This window comes from Apiospora hydei (assembly GCF_038363865.1).
Source record: "Apiospora hydei strain CBS 114990 chromosome Unknown utg000009l_segment0_segment0, whole genome shotgun sequence".
Classification (NCBI taxonomy): domain Eukaryota; kingdom Fungi; phylum Ascomycota; class Sordariomycetes; order Amphisphaeriales; family Apiosporaceae; genus Apiospora; species Apiospora hydei.
The window spans coordinates 4,686,268-4,705,004 of NW_027117368.1; the positions used below are offsets into that span (position 1 = coordinate 4,686,268).

The window sequence follows — 18,737 nt, forward strand, 5'->3', positions numbered from 1 at the left end:
TAGTTTTAATAATTTAAGCGATATAAAACGGACCGAATTAAATAAATTAAAAAGTAATAGTAAAAGCTTATAATATACCCGAATTAATTTTACGTTATCGAATTTACGGCCGAATTTTAAAACGCGAAATACGATCGAAATAACGTAAACTAAATTTAATTAAAAAAAGGTACTTCGTAAGTATATAATTAATCTAGATATTTAAGGGATGCCTCCCGATCTCGCTGATATAAAAGATATAGCTAATCTCCTTACCGCGTCGCGCGGCGGCGACCGCGTCGGTAAGCACTAGGTTAGGCGCTTTATCGACCGTAACCCGGATTTAAAAATTAAAATAAATCGTCGGTATAATTATTAAAAGGTTTTTTATAAAAATTTTAAAGTTATTTCCGGCTGGTTTACGCTAGTTGTGAATATAAAGGCGAAATACGGGATTATCGACGAAAATATTTAAAATTTCGACGAGACCGGCTTTATAATAAATATAATTAAATTAATATTTATCGTAATACGCGCCGAGTGGCGAAGAAAAGCGAAGTTGGTTTAGCTTAATAATCGGGAATAAGTAACGGCGATTAAATATATTAATTCGTAGGGCTAATATATTTTATTATTTTTAATCGTTTAAAGTTAATATTACCTCGTGAACTAATCCCGCGAAATTAATTTATTAAGCGATTAAGTAATTAAGCCGATTTTTAATAGCTAGATTAATAACGAAATAAGCTTAAATTAAATTAAGTATTTCGATAAATATATTAAAACGTAGATAAAAAGTTCTTATTACCTCTTAATTATCGATAACTACGAGAGCTATATTTCGATTAAATTCGAGGTATACTATTAAAATAATAATATTATTACACTCGATATACCTCCTTATTTATTTTATTTACTTTAGCTACTCGATATAGTATTTTATTTAGTTTTAAAGCGTATTTATTTAAAGGAAATCGAGCTATTTATTAAGGCCTCGATAAATTATATTATAAAGCTCGAGTTTTTTATCGCCTTTAAAGCCACGTATTTTATTGTTTTTATAAGAAATAATATTAAATTTAAATTTAACGCTTTTAATTTAATCCTTTATAATTTAAACGAGGTAATTAATAAGTTAAATAACGTGGTTTATCACTACGCGACGCATATTACTTAGCGATATATTTTTTCCACTTTTTAACCCTTTTATATAAATTAATTTAATTACAACGCTTAAAATTAATTAAAATTACTCGTTATCCGATTCCTCGCTTAATTTTATATCCTTTTCACATGTTCACGCATTATAACCTATCTCGCCGTAAACACTACAGCGCCTTCCACCGGTCGCCCTCCGTTTTAACGAACCCCTATTTTCACTTTCATCGGGCGCTAAACGCTTCCCTTTTACCTTCTCGTCCTATAACTACTAAGATTTTTTAATAGTAAAGACTCTTTTAAACTAAACTCGCGATTTTTTAACTCTCCGGCGCTTAAAAAGTATTAAATTAACCTTTTTTAATATATATATCCTATCGCGTATAAAGGTTATTTTATAAACTATTTTAATTATACCCTTTATTATTTAATTTATCGTATTTAAAATCGGCGTCGGAGAGCTTTTTTAATAAATAAATACCTTCTTTTTAATATAAATAAAGTACTTAGTTATTTATTAAGGGTTAAACGGCGTTTAAAGGTCGTAAATATTAGCCGTCCCCGGATAAAATAAGTTAAGTATAAATATCCGGAGATATATATTTAACTTATTAATCACCTCGTCGGGATTATAAAAGACTAAATTAAAAACGTTAAATCTAGATTTAATGTTATTTTTCGTAAAAACAACGAAATATATAGCCTTAAAGGCGATAAAAAACTTAAGCTTCGTGATATAATTTATTAAAGCCTTAATAAACAGCTCGATTTCCTTTAAATAAGCACGCTTTAAAGCCGAATAAAGTGCTATATCGAGTGGCTAGAGTAAGTGAAATAAATAAAGAGGTATACCGAATATAATAATATTATTATCTTAGTAATATATTTTAAATTCGGCCGAAATATAGCTCTCGTAGTTATTAATAATTAAAAAGCGGTGGAAACCTTTCGTTTACGCTTTAATATATTTATCGAAGTGTTTAATTTAGTTTAAGCTTATTTCGTTATTAGTTTAACTATTAGAAATCGGCTTAATTACTTAATTACCCGGTAAATCGGTTTCGCGGGATTAATTCGCGAGGTAATATTAGCTTTAAACGATTAAAAACGGCGGAATACACTAGCTTTACGAATTAATATATTTAATCGCCGTTGCCTATTCCCGATTATTAGGCTGGACCGATTTCGCTTTTCCACGCCGCTCGGCGCGTATTACGACGAGTATTAACCCGATTATACCCATTATAAAACCGGTCTCGTCGAAATTCTAAATATTTTTATCGATAATCCCGTATTTCGCCTTTATATTCACGATTAACGTAAACTAACCGGAAATAATTTTAAAATCCTCGTAAAAAGCTTTTTAATAATCGTACCGACGATTTATTTTAATCTTTAAGTCCGGGTTACGGTCGATAAAGCGTTTAACCTAGTGCTTACCAACGCGGTCGCCGCCGCCGCGCGACGCGGTGAGAAGATTAGTTATATTTTTTACACCAGCAAAATCGGGAGGCATCCTTCGAATATTTAGATTAATTATATACTTACGAAGTACCTCTTTTTTAATTAAATTTAATTTACGTCGTTTTAATCGGATTTCGCGTTTTAAAATTTAGCCGTAAATTCGATAACGTAAAATTAATTCGGGTATATTATAAGCTTTTATTATTACTTTTTAGCTTATTTAATTCGCTTCGTTTCGTATCGCTTAAATTATTAAAACTATTCGATTTTTTTAAGATTAATTAAATATTATAATTATAAAAATATTACGAGTTAAAGTTTAATTATATTAAAATTAAATTTAAATACGTCATTAAATAATATACGTCGCGTAGTAATAAACCACGTTATATATTTTTAAATAACTATACTTAATTTATCTTGTTTAAGAACGGTTAATATTTACGACCCTTAAATATTATTTAACCTTTAATAAATAATTAAGTACTTTATTTATATTAAAAAGAGGGTATTTATTTATTAAAAAAGCTTTTTAACGTCGATTTTAAATACGGTAAATTAAATAGCGAAAGATATAATTAAAATAGCTTATAAAATAACCCTTATACACGATAGGATATATATATTAAAGGAGGCTAATTTAACACTTTTTAAGCGCCGGAGAGCTAAAAACTCGCGAGTTTAGCTTAAAAGAGCCCTTATTATTAAGGAATCTCAGTAGCTATAGGACGAGAAGGTAAAAGGGAAGCGTTCGGCGCCCGATAAAGGTAAAAATAGTGGTTTATCGAAGAGGCGCGCGACGGGCGGCAGGCGTTATAATATCTACGGCAAGATAGGTTATAATATACGAATATATATATAAAAAAAATTAAGCGAAGAATCGGATAGTAAGTAATTTTAATTAATTTTAAACGTTATAATTAAATTAATTTATATAAAAAAGTCGAAAAATAAAAAAGGTTTATCGTTAAGTAATATACGTTACGTAGTAATAAACCACGTTAATTAATATATAAATAACGTGGTTTATTAATAAGCGAGATATATTATATACCGGGACACTTTTTTAACCGACTATATTTTTTAAACTTTAATACGTCCTAATTTTATAACTATAATACTTAATTTTTTATTAAAAGAACGGATCGATTTAGCGATTTAAGCGACGCGAAACCCCGTAAAATATATTAGTTAAAAAGCTGCTGCGAAAGCTTTTAATGTCCCACGAACTTTTTTAAACTACCGACTCCACGGCCGACCTTTACAACGCGAAATCGGATATTTTCGATAAAAATTAAATCCGATTAAAAAAAGGTGTTTCGTAATTATATAATTAATTTAAATATTTAAAGGATGCCTCTTAATATAGCTAGTATAAAAGATATGGCTAATTTTTTTACCGCGTCGCGCGGCGGCGAACGCGTTAATAAGCACTAGGTTAAGCGATTTACTAACCGTAACCTAGACTTTAAAATTAAAATAAATCGTCGATATAATTATTAAATAGCTCTTTACGAAGATTTAAACGTTATTTCCGGCTAGTTTAAACTAGTCGCGAATATTAAGGCTAAATACGGCATTATTAATAAAAATATATATAATTTCGATAAAACCGGCTTTATAATAAATATAATCGGGTTAACCCTCGTCGTAATACGCGCCGATCGGCGTAGAAAAGCGAAATCGGTCTAGCTTAATAATCGGGAATAGTCGACGGCGATTAAATATATTAATTCGTAAAGCTAGTGTATCTCGCCGTTTTTAATCGTTTAAAGTTAATATTACTTAGCGAACTAAGCTATTAAATATAACTTACCGGGTAATTAAGTAATTAAACCGATTTTAAATAACTAAATAAATAATAAAATAAGCTTAAATTAAATTAAATATTTTAATAAATATATTAAATCGCGAATAATAAATTTATATCGCCTTTTAATCCTCGACGGCCACGAGAGCTATATTTTAGCCGAATTTAAAGTATATTATAAAAATAACGGTATTATTACGCTTAATATACCTCTTTATTTTTCTTATTTATTTTAACTATTAAATATAACATTTTATTCGCCTTTAAAGCGCGCGTATTCGAAGGAAATCGAGCTATTTATTAAAACTTCGATTAATTATATTATAAAGCTCGAATTTTTTATCGCGTTTAAAGCCGCGTATTTTGCTATTTTTACGAAAATTAATATTAAATTTAGATTTAATGTATTTAATTTAATACCTTATAGTTTTAATAAAATAACTAATAAGCTAAATATACGTCTCCGGACACCTATACCTAGCCCGTCGCGTCCGGGGATAGCTAACACCTATGACCTTTAAACGCCGTTTAACTTTTAATAAATAACTAAACACTCTTTTTTTATTAAAAAAAAGTGTTTACTTATTAAAAAACTTTTTAACGCTAATTTTAAAAATAATAAACTAAATAACGAAAGGTATATATATAATTATATATAAAATACCCCTTATAAAAGATTAAATACGTATATTATAAAAGGTTAATTTAACCCTTTCGAAGCGCCGGAAAGTTAAAAAGTCGCGAGTTTAACTTAAAAAAAGCCTTTACAATTAAGGAATTTCGAAGGCTACAAGACGAAAAAATAAAATAAAAAACGGCCAACGATTAATAAAAATAAAAATAATAGTTTATTAAAAAGGCGCGCGACGAGCGGCAGGCGCTATAAAATCTACGGCGAAACAGGCTATAATGCGCGAATATATAAAAAAAATATAAAATCGAGTAGCGAATCGAATAACGAGTGAATTTAATTAATAAAACGCGTTATAATTAAATAAACCTATATAAAAGTATCGAAAAATAGAAAAAGTGTCCCGGTATATAATATATCTCGCTTATTAATAAACCACGTTATATAAGTTAATAAATCATTAAAAAGTACCCCCTTTTTTTATAATATTACTTAGAAACTTAAAAAAGGGCTAGTAAACACTCGAAAAGGCTTAGATTTAACCTACTAGCAGGGGGGGGCTAACATTTCTTGACACGTACTGTATCTTCTGCCTGCTGCGCCATGGTGGCAGAGCAAGCTGCTAGTCGTACCACACTAGATCGGATCGGGAAACGTGGTTGGCCAAGACTTTCGCCGCCGATCTGACTGCATACCGTCTCCACCACTAGGCCAAGCTGGGATATAACTTGTACATCTACCAGGTGGTGCAACCCGTTCTGAGTTCCCGTTAACAATTCACCATCTCCGCCCATCTTTCGACGCCATCGTTGTGTGTGTACGACCATCGCGCATCACTCACCACGCCAGACATTGTTGTTTTCGGTTCCCGTTGTCCAATCAGCATACTTGTTGTCCGTCGGGGCCGCCTACCCGCCTCAGGTATGGATACATCAGCTGAGTCGACCCGGCGTTACTGCTGGGAGTGTCAGAGACGCAGGCTCGAATGTGACTCTACACGCCCTGTATGCAATAAGTGCCGTCAGGCCGGGGTCGTTTGTCCTGGCTACGAAGACAAGAAGCCCTTGAGGTGGCTGGCTCCGGGCAGGGTCACTTCTCGGAGCCGTAAATGCAAAGCCCCCGCTGCCAAGGAAAAGAAGAAGAAGAAGGACGAGGACTCGGCTGTCAGTCTACAGGCCAAAATCGATGCTGCCATGGAACGAGCAGTCCGTGTGCCTGCCGAGATGTACGAGGGCTCCTTGGTCCCAGTCGTCCATCTCAGGGACGACGTGTCTGAAGCCGTCCAATCCGCATGCTACTGCAAGTTGAACCCATTTCTTTAGTGCAGTGCCACGTGCTTCCGGCTAACAGCAAGTAACTCCGTATCTAGATAATATACGTATCTATCCAACTATACAGCCGCTTGCACATTTTGGCCCCAGTCCCTACACCAGCCCGATACCATTGGAGGTCATGAGGTTCTTCACCGGGCCCATACGGCGTACCTATATCTGCTTGGCTCTCGGCCATTACCTCCATCAGACACGGCCGCCCAAGGCCGAAAGGGTCGAACTTTGGTATCGTTTCCATACCGAGAAGGGGTTGAGTCTCCGCGGTATCTCCGAGGAGGTTGTTCTCGAGAAACGCATTCAAGGACTTGACCAGACTGTTCTCAGCATCATGTGTCTTATGCTTGTCGACGTAAGTGCCCACACACCGCCAATCTACCTCGACTGACAGCCGATTAGCTCTCATATGGATCGCCACGGAACTGGCGTGTCCACTTCCTCGCAGCCATGAAAGCCTTAGCATGCCGTGGAGGTATCAAGCAGCTTCACGCGAGGAACCCCACCATGCAGCCCACACTCAAGTACTTTATGATGTAAGTTCTCGTAGTGTTCTCCCGGTACTCATACAAAGAAGCTTTTTTTTTCTGATCATACCGACAGCCTGGGGGTGGTGGCGAGCTCGACGAGCCCTCCCGAGGACTATCTCGTCACCACGCCAGAGCTGGACTTCCTAGAAGAAGTCTACGGAAAGGGAGACTACCCGACTGTTCTCTGCCCGCCCTTTCTGTTCTTGATCATCAGCCAGATCAACCGGTTGCGGCTCCAGACAACACAGCCGCCGGAAATGCATGATCCGGACTCGCCCTCGCCCCAGGACCTGCTGTCGAAAATCCTCTGCTTCAACCCAGATGCGTGGGCGAGCCTCTACCCAGAATCCTACCAGCAGCTATTTCTCCTCGCACGCATCTACCACTCCGCGGTGGCGCTCTACTGCATCTCGGCGCTGCGGAACCTGTTCCCCATCGGGTTCCTGTACAACCTTTTGATGCTGCGAGCCGCGCACGCAGACTGTCTATTCGGTCTCTTGCGAGAGGCCATCCTCTCTCCGCAGACTAAACTGTGCCTCATGTGGCCGCTGAACGTCGCCGGCGTCGAGGCGGCCACGAGGTCCCTCTCGGACCGCCTCTTTGTCGAAGAGGCCCTGGACGAGTTAAGTCGGGGCCTGGGAACGGGGTACCCCTTGGTGGCGCGCTCGGCCATACAAAAGCTTTGGGACTCGGGCAAGACAGAGTGGGATGATTGCTATGACAGGCCATATGCATTCCTTTCTTAGCTTGGTTGATGTTGCTGGTTTCGTAAAGTCGACACTTGCGTCTCACAAAATCTGGATCTGTTTGGACATTGCTGATGGGCTGTTTCTTTTGCATTTCGACTCAAATTTACAGCCATCCAGAAAACTGCCAATAGCTTCAAGTTTTTCAGCACTGGCCCTTGACTCACGCCGATTGCGCGCTCTACATGATCGGTGTGTGTCTTCCTTTACGGCATATTTTCCTACACCGAAACCAGATGAGCGACATTCCAGTTACACACTCCCCACATCACCACAATGGACCAAGCATCACCAGTCCTTGCCCACCGAGCTGCTCTTGCAGATCTTGGCTATAGATTCCGCCGCCGATCTCTGTGCTCTCATCCGCGCATCTCCAGTGGCGCACCGGGTCTTTGTCTCGGCTAAGCGGGTGGTGTTGCCCAATATTCTATCTCGAGCCCTGGGCCCCGTGCTACGAGACGCCGTCATTGCCACTTTGTCCACCCCTGCCGAGGTCCGCACAACCGAAGAATCCAGAGCACGAGCAGTAAACTCCATCCAGAAATACGAGGTGCCCTGGAACTCCCTATTGAGTCCGCCTTCGCTCTTGTGCGAGTGAATCGCGACGTCCAGTTCTTCACCGACGAGTTCGAGCTGCTCCGGCTCCCGGAGTTACGCAAACTTGACCCGGAAGCCGCCGTCTCGCAGGCGGCCTATTTCGCCACCAGTTCTGGAACCGAATAGTTAGCAAGGGCTGCTTCGCATACGATGGTACTGATCCGGTGTACCGCCATTCTCTTGGTATCTACCGACCGTGGGAGACGCACCAGCTCGTCGACGCGCACTCCCTCCTGTATCATATCCGTGAGCGCGCGTTCGAAGAGGACCACTCATAACTCCAGAGCTTGTGAGGGAGAATGTCGTCGACAAGTACGACCTCGGCTTGCTGCGCAAGAGACTCGTCGCGGAGCGCGCCCACTTGCCGACTGATCCAGATCAGGCCGCTTTGCTCGGCGGAGCTACAGAAACGATCATCGCGCCTCCCCGTTTACGCACCGCCGCCGAGAGAGTAATGCCGAGCCGAATGCCCCGAGGATCCTCCCCTTCCCACCCGGGCTCGTCGTAGGACACAACTGGGTCGCCGCGACGGATTCCTCGCTGAGATGTCAAGTGGCCGTCCACATGGTACCGTTGAACCTCGGCTGGAGCACGATCAGGGGCAGAAGGTCGTTTTTCGGTACAGACAGCGGCTGTATCACGGCGATTACTTGCTGATAAGAAATGATTACAAGTTTATGGGGACAATCTCAGGTATATCGAAATCCATTCCCAGCATATTACGTACCTACTTACACGAAGCTGATGTGCTTCCAGACACACTGGGGGGCCGGTCGTACAAAAGAAACAAGTCACATCACAGATTACCTGATCTGAAACCGGATGCGCCAGACACATGCTTCACCGCCGACGGATTATGTGACGAATAGTCAAGCAGACGCCATCACCACCGCCTGCTTTCGTCTTTGGGGTTTGCAACGCCGGCAGAGGCCAAAGCGGCCGCGGCACAGGGGGCGCCAAGTCCAAGACGAGACCTTCGTCAATGGGGGGTAGCCTCGGAGCCCGCCACGCGCGTACGCGTGGTCGGCAGGTGCCGAGGAACCGTCGTTGCCACGGATGGGGAGACGGAGGAGGTGAAGGGTGCGGAGACGAAGGAGGCAGTGGAGGTGGCGTATTTTCGCTGGCTAGAATGTGAGCAAGTTGCTCAGTGATGACAACGGGGTTGCTACTGAGGGGGTTGGGATGGTTGCCGAAAATGTTGCTGTTATGGGCTTGGGTTATAGGTTCCTCTAAGCGCAGCTCTGACATGGCGTTACGTCGTCCCCTACGTGGCTGTGTGGGATTTCCAGGAGTCTCCTTCTCTTGGGAATGTAACTTTGGTTGTGAGGTGGCTTCCTCGGGGTTGCCCAGAGAAATATCAGATGCTTTTTCCTGCTCCCTGTTAGAGCTTTTCCTGCCTCTGAGATGTTCCGACATGGCTGCAAATGCTCGATGGTGGAGATATGCGACCAGTAGCGTAGTTTTTCACGAAGAGAATTTTCACTTCAGCACCGTGTCCATGTATCCTTATATATATCTTCAGTATATTGCCCATGCCGTATGTTTTTGCTATGGTGGTTACAGCTGGCCTGCTTTATAATGAAAGGGATTCCTCGTCGCACTCAAAACAGGGCTTTGTGTATTCTTCAATAGCATAGTTTTCCTGTACATTATCGTGTAAAGCCTTCGGCTTTGTCTTGGGATTGTCCAATTTCGACATAGCAACAAAGGTTGAAACTCCCAGCCCTGGCTTCCTTTCGAGCCACGCTAAACTAAGCACAAACATATCACAGACACAATGGCGAGAACTCCCAGAGGGACGGTTGACGTGGATTTCAGCAAGTGTATCGTTGTTGGTCAAGGAGCAGCAAAGGAGATCAAGACGAAGGGATTCATCAAGGGGGCTGCTGAAGGAAACCCAATTCGGACACGAGCACACCCCGCCGTAGGGCGATGAATCATTATTGACAACCTTGTCTTCCCCGATGCACAGCGTTTGACGAGGATATGGATGAGGCCTTTTTCACCTCGATGAAGAAGAGGCCTTCCGTGAGGCGGATGAGGAGGAGCGGCGGCAGGAGGCGGGTGTCCTCGGTCAGGGGGAGGGGTCCGCCGGCTCGGGTTAGGAGGTAAGTCAGGACAGGACAGGTAAGTAATGGCAGGATTCTGGATCTATTGAGTGACTTTCGGAAGTGTGTTAGATAGAGGTAAGTCACAATACTAAGAAGATAACAAACGAGAAATCCCGGTTCCCGTTGGTACAAAAGCAGAACCATGGCAACTAACAACTCGTTTGCACGGGATTCCAGAGGCTTGGAGGTGTCCCAAGTGACACACGCAGACCTTAACGAGCCGCTCAAGGTTGACATCTTCGCATTGTGTGTGATGTGGAAACGTAAATTGTAAATGAACGGTTCCCAACTTTGATGGCAGACATGGGTGAGCTGACTCTGCGCCCACAGTCCAGATCTACCGTGACTCCCATTGCCGCATCCCGGTGGCGCAAATGATGCCCCCAGATTGCTCCTCCTACAAATCAGCGTACGATTCCGAGATCAAGTCCGTCAGCTTGAAAATATTGTTTCCACTTTGAATTGCTCAAGGCGGAAAGAATGGTCAAGGGGACAGAGATAATGGGGAGGTTTGAGTTTCCGACCGGCAGTGTCTTTCGATCCTCATGCCGTTGGACTTGTTTTCAACGATCTTGAAAACGAAGAGGCGCGACATCTGGTTTCTAATATAGATACGATTTCAACATAAAAGCTTTATGACAGGTGATATTGTTTGGACAATATCATGAAAGTGTACCCATCGGATAACCCAGGTTCCCGCCCCTATCCCCTATCATATTGTCACAGGTATCACAAGGCGACAAGAAGAATGCAATCCAATGCCTGCACAGGATATGCTGTGGACAGCCAGTCTATAGTAGCTAGTGATCTCCTACTGTCGGTAATTGGTAGTTGTAAAGATCAATTAACACCTGGCCCACGACTAGGATGGTTTGTTTCATACTTAGGGGCACAGAAGGTCATGATGGCTTACATTTTGGAGAATGAGATTCTTGAGTTGCTGTGGCATGAATAAAACCCCGAAATAATTGATAGCAACAAGCTGTGTTAATATCCATTTCCATCTCGTACGATTGGTATCTGTTAGTACGACCTGAACGTCAGCGTGGCACCCGAGAATTGGTACGTAGAAGAGGAAGGGCCTATCGTAGGGAAATGCAATGTGAGGTGATTGAGCAGTGACAAGAATGTGATTCACTCCCCTGTTTCTCCCCAGGCCATGAATGCATTTAGGTACATGCCGCACACATCATATTTGATTGTCTCCTCGTTCGAACCATTCCACCTTCTCTACTACCAACCATCAGCTTCCAATTTCCTTCCTTCACTTTCAATCTCTCAACATTCATTTCCTTCACATCCCCATATCCTTGCATCATTTCCTCTTCTTCTTCCCTCAAAAGACTAAGTACACCATCGTCACTTCCTCCTTTCTCACACCTTGAAAAGAGAATACTGACGAATTTTATTGCTGCGCAGGTCTTTTCGAATCCCATCACTACACATGGGCACGAGTCAGTTCGCCTAAAGCCCATCAACGAGACGAAACAAACGAACATGAGGTTTCGTCCCTGGTCCTGAAAAGGAATAGTAATCTCGTTGTGCGACCTTCTCAGACCGAAGCAATGATCAGCTGCCCAAACCCTGTCCCCGAAGCCCTTCACTCCCCCATTGCTTCTGTTCGACCCGCTCTTCCACCAGATCGAAGCCTACGGCTCATAGCGACATTGCCCTAGCCACCCCGTCAGTCTGAGCTGGAGAGAAAAGCCCCGTCTACTTGTCCTCGGCTGGCGGGCCCTGATGCAGCGTCGATGAGACATGTTTGGGGTTTGGCCTCTTGCCCAAACGAGGATGTCTCTTTGTGATCGGTCCATCTCCCGTGATCCTCGTTGGGTCCTTTGGGCCTTCGTCGGCTCTGCCCGGTAAATGGTAGGGACTGGCGGGATGACGCATCGGTTCAGGGTGGCCGCTGCCTCCCCTGTCGTTTTGCTTTCATGCTCGACATGGGGACTGGCCTGGAGGCACATGTGCTAATGGTGCCGAGCCTTGAAACTCGTGCCTTTTCCGAGCACGCTTCCTTAGGTGCCAGACACCGCTAGCAGCACGCTTGAGACTCCTAGAGGGCGTGTTGGGAGTTTTGATGGTGAATGGAACCACACTCCACCTTGCTGATCTTTGTGCTGTCCATCATATGGTATTACAAGGCTTCTAGTGGCATGTCACCAGTGCGCGGCGTCGTCTTTTGTCAGCAACGATTTCTTTCCCCTTCCCCCAATCTCGATCGTTGTTTTCAATCGTCGTTTGGCCTCGGTCAGGTCGGTGGATTTACTTCCCTCGTGACGGTGGAAGAGCACAATGAACGGTCTGGGATGGTGCGGTAACAAGTAAGTGTTGACGTACGAGGCATGGTAACTGCGTCTATGAGACTGCTTCTTGCCGCCAGGCAACTAGGTGAATACTGACTCAAGCAAAACCACAATTTTTTGTTCTTCAAACAGGCTTGGTCGTGGCCTTGGACCCCGATATTACACTGCCTTCGGTGGGACTAAAGATGGCCACTCATATTTTTTTCATTGCATTTGCTGGTTCTCTGGCGGTGTGAAGAAGAAACTCTGGCATTGATATTTCAATCTCGTGTTATTTCATGTCATCGTTCCAAACGCAGCAAGATGTGCCCTTTCACTTGTTGACTCCAGTGACAACTCCCCTTGACATCTCTTGATTCCATGAAGATTCTAGATGGATCTATCTGCTTAGATAGGTACGTACCCATTACATAAACTTCACGACATGGATGTGCTAGTCACATGAAACAGCTCTATAAGGCTGTCAAGTTCATCGATAAAAGGACAGCATGCGATTATGTAGAAAGTGGCGTCTTGTGCCGAGTCCCCACGGCAGTCCCCTCGCAGCTCGCCCGATCACTGAGATGCTGTGGTGCTCAGGCAAAGCAACCTGGAAGACCTAAAGACATGAAGACGAGCAAGTCAAGACGTAGTGGGGTAATTTACACAGATGGTTCACATGAAGTAGCCACCTGTCTAGTAGATGCATACATTAAAGTACAGGTTACATGAGCATTTATAGGCATCGTTCACCTTTTATTAACTTTTTTTATTCTTTTACTTTTTAACTTATATTATTATAAGCTAATAAAAGTAAATAATTTAAACCTAAGTAAACTTAATATATATCGATTTAAAAAAAAGTATTATATTTTAACGTGGTTTATTAATAAACGGGATATATTATATATTAAAACACTTTTTCGACCGATTATACTTTTTAAACTTTAATACGTTTTAATTTTATAATTATAATACTTAATTTTTTATTAAAAGAACGAATTAATTTAGCGATTTAAACGACGCGAAACCCTGTAAAATATATTAGTTAAAAAGTTACTGCGAAAGCTTTTAATATTTTATAAACTTTTTTAAACTATCGATTTTACGGCCGACCTTTATAACGCGAAATCGGACATTTTCGACGAAAATTAAATCCGATTAAAAAAGAGGTGTTTTATAATTATATAATTAATTTAAATACCCGAGGGATACTTTTTAATATAGTTAATGTAAAAAATATAGCTAATTTTTTTACGTCGCGCGGCGGCGAACGCGTCGGTAAGCACTAAGTTAAGCGATTTATTAACCGTAACTTAAACTTTAAGATTAAAATAAATTATTAATACGATTATTAAAGGGCTTTTTACGAGGATTCGAACGTTATTTCCGGTTAGTTTAAGCTAGTCGTAAATATTAAAGCTAAATACAGTATTATTAATAAAAATATAACGTAGTTTATTACTACGCGACGTATATCACTTAACGACGCACTTTTTTTACTTTTCGACCTTTTTATATAAATTAATTTAATTATAACGCTTAAAATTAATTAAAACTATTCGTTATCCGATTTTTCGTTTAATTTTATATTTTTTTTATATGTTCACGCATTGTAACCTGTTTCGCCGTAAATACCACAGCGCCTTCCACCGGTCGCCCTTCGCTTCGACGAACCCTTATTTTTATCTTTATCGGGCGCTAAACGCTTCCCTTTTGCCTTCTTGTTTTATAGCTACTAAGATTCTTTAATAGTAAAAGCTCCTTTAAGCTAAACTCGCGATTTTTTAGCTCTTCGACGCTTAAAAAATATTAAATTAACCTCTTTTAATATATATATCCTATCGCGTATAAGGGTTATTTTATAAACTATTTTAATTATATTTTTCGCTATTTAGTTTATTATATTTAAAATCGGCGTCGGAGAACTTTTTTAATAAGTAAACACCTTTTTTTTAATATAAATAAAGTATTTAATTATTTATTAAAGATTAAACGGCGTTTAAAGGTTATAAATACTAGCCGTCCTCGAATAAAATAAGTTAAATATAAACGTTCGAAGACGTATATTTAACTTATTAATTACCTCGTTAAGATTATAAGGGATTAAATTAAAAACGCTAAATCCGGATTTAATATTATTTTCCGTAAAAACAGCGAAATACGCGGCTTTAAAGGCGATAAAAAACTCGAGTTTCGTAATATAGTTTATCGAGGCTTTAATAAACAGCTCGATTTCCTTTAAATAAACACGCTTTAAAACCGAATAAAATACTATATTAAATAATTAAAATAGGTGAAATAAATAAAGAGGTATATTAAGTGTAATAATATTATTATCTTAGTAGTATATTTCGAATTTAGCCGAAATATAGCTCTCGTAGCTATTAATAATTAAAAAACGGTGGGAACTTTTCGTCTACGCTTTAATATATTTATCGAAGTATTTAATTTAGTTTAAGCCTATCTCGTTATTAGTCTAGTTATTAAAAGTCGGCTTAATCACCCAGTCGCCCGGTAAATCGGTTTCGCGGGACCAGTTCGCGAGGTGATATTAGCCTTAAACGATTAAGAACGGCGGAATGCACTAGCCCTGCGAATTAATACATTTAATCGCCGTTACTTATTCCTAATTACTAGGCTAAACCGACTTCGCTTTTCTACGCCGCTCGACGCGTATTATAACGAGTATTAATTTAATTATACTTATTATAAAGCCGGTCTCGTCGAAATTTTAAATATTTTCGTCGACGATCTCGTATTTCGCCTTTATATTCGCGACTAGCGTAAACTAGCCGGAAATAACTTTAAAATCTTTATAAAAAGCTTTTTAATAATTATATTAACGATTTATTTTAATTTTTAAGTCCGGGTTATAATCGATAGAGCGCTTAACTTAGTGCTTATTAACGCGGTCGCCGCCGCGCGACGCGGTAAAAAAGATTAGCCATATTTTTTACACCAGCGAGATCGGGAGGCATCCCTCGGATATTTAAATTAATTATATATTTACGAAATACCTCTTTTTTAATTAAATTTAATTTACGTCGTTTTAATCGTATTTCGCGTTTTAAAGTTCGGCTATAGATTTAATAACGTAAAATTAATTCGGGTATATTATAAGCTTTTATTATTACTTTTTAACTTATTTAATTCGGTTCGTTTTATATCGTTTAAATTATTAAAACTATCCGATCTTTTTAAAATTAATTAAGCATTATAATTATAAAGGTATTACGCGTTAAAGTTTAATTATATTAAAATTAAATTTAAATACGTCGCTAAGTAATATACGTCGCGTAGTAATAAACCACGTTATATAATTTCGATAAAACCGGTTTTATAATAAGTATAATCGGGTTAACCCTCGTCGTAATACGCACTAATCGGCGTAAGAAAACGAAATCGGTTTAGTTTAATAATCGGGAATAATCGACGACGATTAAATATATTAATTTATAAGGTTAATATATCTCGCTAAGGGCTTTTTACGAGGATTTAAACGTTATTTCCGGCTAGTTTAAGCTAGTCGCGAATATTAAGGCTAAATACGGTATCGTTAATAAAAATATATATAATTTCGATAAAACCGGCTTTATAATAAATATAATCGAGTTAACCCTCGTCGTAATACGCGCCGATCGGCGTAGAAAAACGAAATCGGTCCAGCTTAATAATCGGGAATAATCGACGGCGATTAAATATATTAATTCGTAAAACTAATATATCCCGCCGTTTTTAATCGTTTAAAGTTAATATTACTTAACGAACTAAGCTATCGAATACGATTTACCGGGTAATTAAATAATTAAACCGACTTCGAATAATTAAATAAATAATAAAACAGGCTTAAATTAAATTAAACATTTCGATAAGTATATTAAATCGCGAACGAAAGGTTTATATCGTTTTTTAATCCTCGACGGCTACGAGAGCTATATTTCGGCTAAATTCGAAGTATATTATAAAAATAACGGTATTATTACGTTTAGTATATTTCTTTATTTTTCTTATTTATTTTAACTATTAAATATAGCACTTTATTCGCCTTTAAAACGCGCGTATTTAAAAGAAATCGAGCTATTTATTAAAACCTCGATTAATTATATTACGAAGCTTAAGTTCTTTATTACGTTTAAAGCCGTGTATTTTATTATTTTTACGGAAATTAATATTAAATTTAAATTTAACGTATTTAATTTAATACTTTATAATTTTAACGAAATAATTAATAAGTTAAATATACGTCTTCGAACATTTATACTTAGCCCGTCGCGTTTAAAAACGGCTAGTATTTACGACCCTTAAACGTTATTTAACTTTTTAATAAATAATTAAGCATTTTTTTTTATTAAAAAAAAGGTATTTACTTATTAAGAAAGCTTTTTAACGCTAATTTTAAAAACGATAAATTAAATAATAAAGGGTATATATATAATCGTATATAAAATAATCTTTATAAAAGATTAAATACGTATATTATAAAAGGTTAATTTAGCCCTTTTAAAGCGCCGGAAAACTAAAAAGTCGCGAGTTTAGCTTAAAAAAGCTTTTATAATTAAAGAATTTCGAAAGCTGCAGGACGAAAAGGTAAAAAGGAAGCGGCCAGCGACTAATAAAAACGAAAATAGTGGTTTGTCGAAAAGGCGCGTAACGGGCGGCAAACGCTGTGGGATTTACGGCGAGATAAGTTATAATACGCGAATATATAAAAAAAATATAAAATCGAGTAACGAATCGGATAGCGAATAAATTTAATTAATAAAGCGTGTTATAATTAAATAAACTTATATAAAAATATCGAAAAGTGGAAAAAATATCTCGGTATATAATATATCCCGCTTACTAGTAAACTATATTATAAGTTAAAAAACTTTTATAGTTTTAAAAGGACGTTATATAACGATACTTATTAAGGGTTTAATAAAAACCTAGTAAAACGTACGCGGGTTTATATTAATAATGCGAGAGAGTATTTAAACGAGTGATAAAATTATACTATTAATAAAGTAATAAAGTAATTAAGTTTTAAATAAGTGTTAAAACGTAGTTTATAGTATTATAATAAGTTATTAAGGTATATACCTTATAAATAGGTAAAAATTAATACTTAAATTAATTATTAAGTAAACGAGAGTATTTAAAAAGCTATATAAAAAAATATTTATTCTTTATATTTAACTTCGCTTCTTTATTAATAATTAGCTTATTAATTTATTCGTTATTTTAAAATAAGCTCTTAAGCCTTAGATTAGAGGTTTATTTATTATTTTAAAATAAGCCCTTAATCCGTTGATTTACTTAGATTAGTGACTGTTCCTTCGTGATCCGACTAATCCGTTACGTGACTTATAGTTAGTGCTTATAGCAGTTCTTTTTATCCGGGGTCTCTAGTCCTTCTAACGGGGTATTATACTTCCGTGGCTGCCTATGCTTCGTTCGTGGCCGCATAAATAGGTTAAGTCGTAATATTATCCCTTTTCTTTTTAAGCTTTTATTTTTAAAGCGTTAAGTTTTATAAATATCCTCGGTTATTTTTTATTATTTTTTATAAGTTCTTTTTCTCTTTTTTCTTTATAGCTTTCTTATAATATATATTTATTATATTTAATTATATTAAGAAATTTTCTCGTTTTAAATTAAAAAAAAATAACGTTATAACTTTATTACGCTTATCGACGAATTCGAAGTCGAAATTATACCGTATTTTTTATACTCGTCGCGTAAATAAACGTGTAAAATAATAAAGGATACCTCGCGTTATTATAAGTGCGTTTATTTAAATTTATTTTATAATAGTTCGAGAATATTAATCTCGGCGGTTTTTTGAATCGTGGATAAATCGAAACGTTTTTATACTACTAAGCGAAAGGCTAGCGATTCCCTTCGTTAAGCTAGTAAAGCTTTTAAAAAAGCTTATCGAGACGCTTAAAAGCTTTTTTTCGTTTAAAGCGGATTCGTGTCCAGCGGAAGTCTTTAGTGTTTCGTGGGTCGAAAATAGCTAAGCGTAGTCTTCGCTCCCTTAATAAATTAAAAGCTTCGGAGCGTATTAAAGCGGATACGATAATCGACGTTTATTCTTCTAATGCCTTTAATATTAT

The 18,737-nt window shown here is 38.4% G+C and overlaps 3 protein-coding genes across 3 annotated transcripts; 2 read left to right on the forward strand and 1 right to left on the reverse strand.

Moving 5' to 3' along the window:
* Window positions 1-5,965: 5,965 nt before the first annotated feature.
* Window positions 5,966-7,643, forward strand: PG997_013286 (uncharacterized protein; the record flags this gene model as incomplete). Its single annotated transcript, XM_066817600.1, has 4 exons — window positions 5,966-6,322; window positions 6,441-6,722; window positions 6,770-6,903; window positions 6,971-7,643. 4 exons carry the CDS (start codon window positions 5,966-5,968, stop codon window positions 7,641-7,643), a joined length of 1,446 nt encoding a protein of 481 aa, XP_066663292.1.
* Window positions 7,644-7,828: 185 nt separating this feature from the next.
* PG997_013287 (uncharacterized protein) lies at window positions 7,829-8,366 on the forward strand (the record flags this gene model as incomplete). The annotated part of the gene is made up of 3 exons (XM_066817601.1): window positions 7,829-7,837; window positions 7,939-8,136; window positions 8,160-8,366. 3 exons carry the CDS (start codon window positions 7,829-7,831, stop codon window positions 8,364-8,366), a joined length of 414 nt encoding a protein of 137 aa, XP_066663293.1.
* Window positions 8,367-9,080: 714 nt separating this feature from the next.
* Window positions 9,081-9,656, reverse strand: PG997_013288 (uncharacterized protein; the record flags this gene model as incomplete). The annotated part of the gene is made up of 1 exon (XM_066817602.1): window positions 9,081-9,656. The coding sequence occupies one exon, from the start codon at window positions 9,654-9,656 to the stop codon at window positions 9,081-9,083; it is 576 nt and encodes a 191-aa protein (XP_066663294.1).
* Window positions 9,657-18,737: the final 9,081 nt, after the last annotated feature.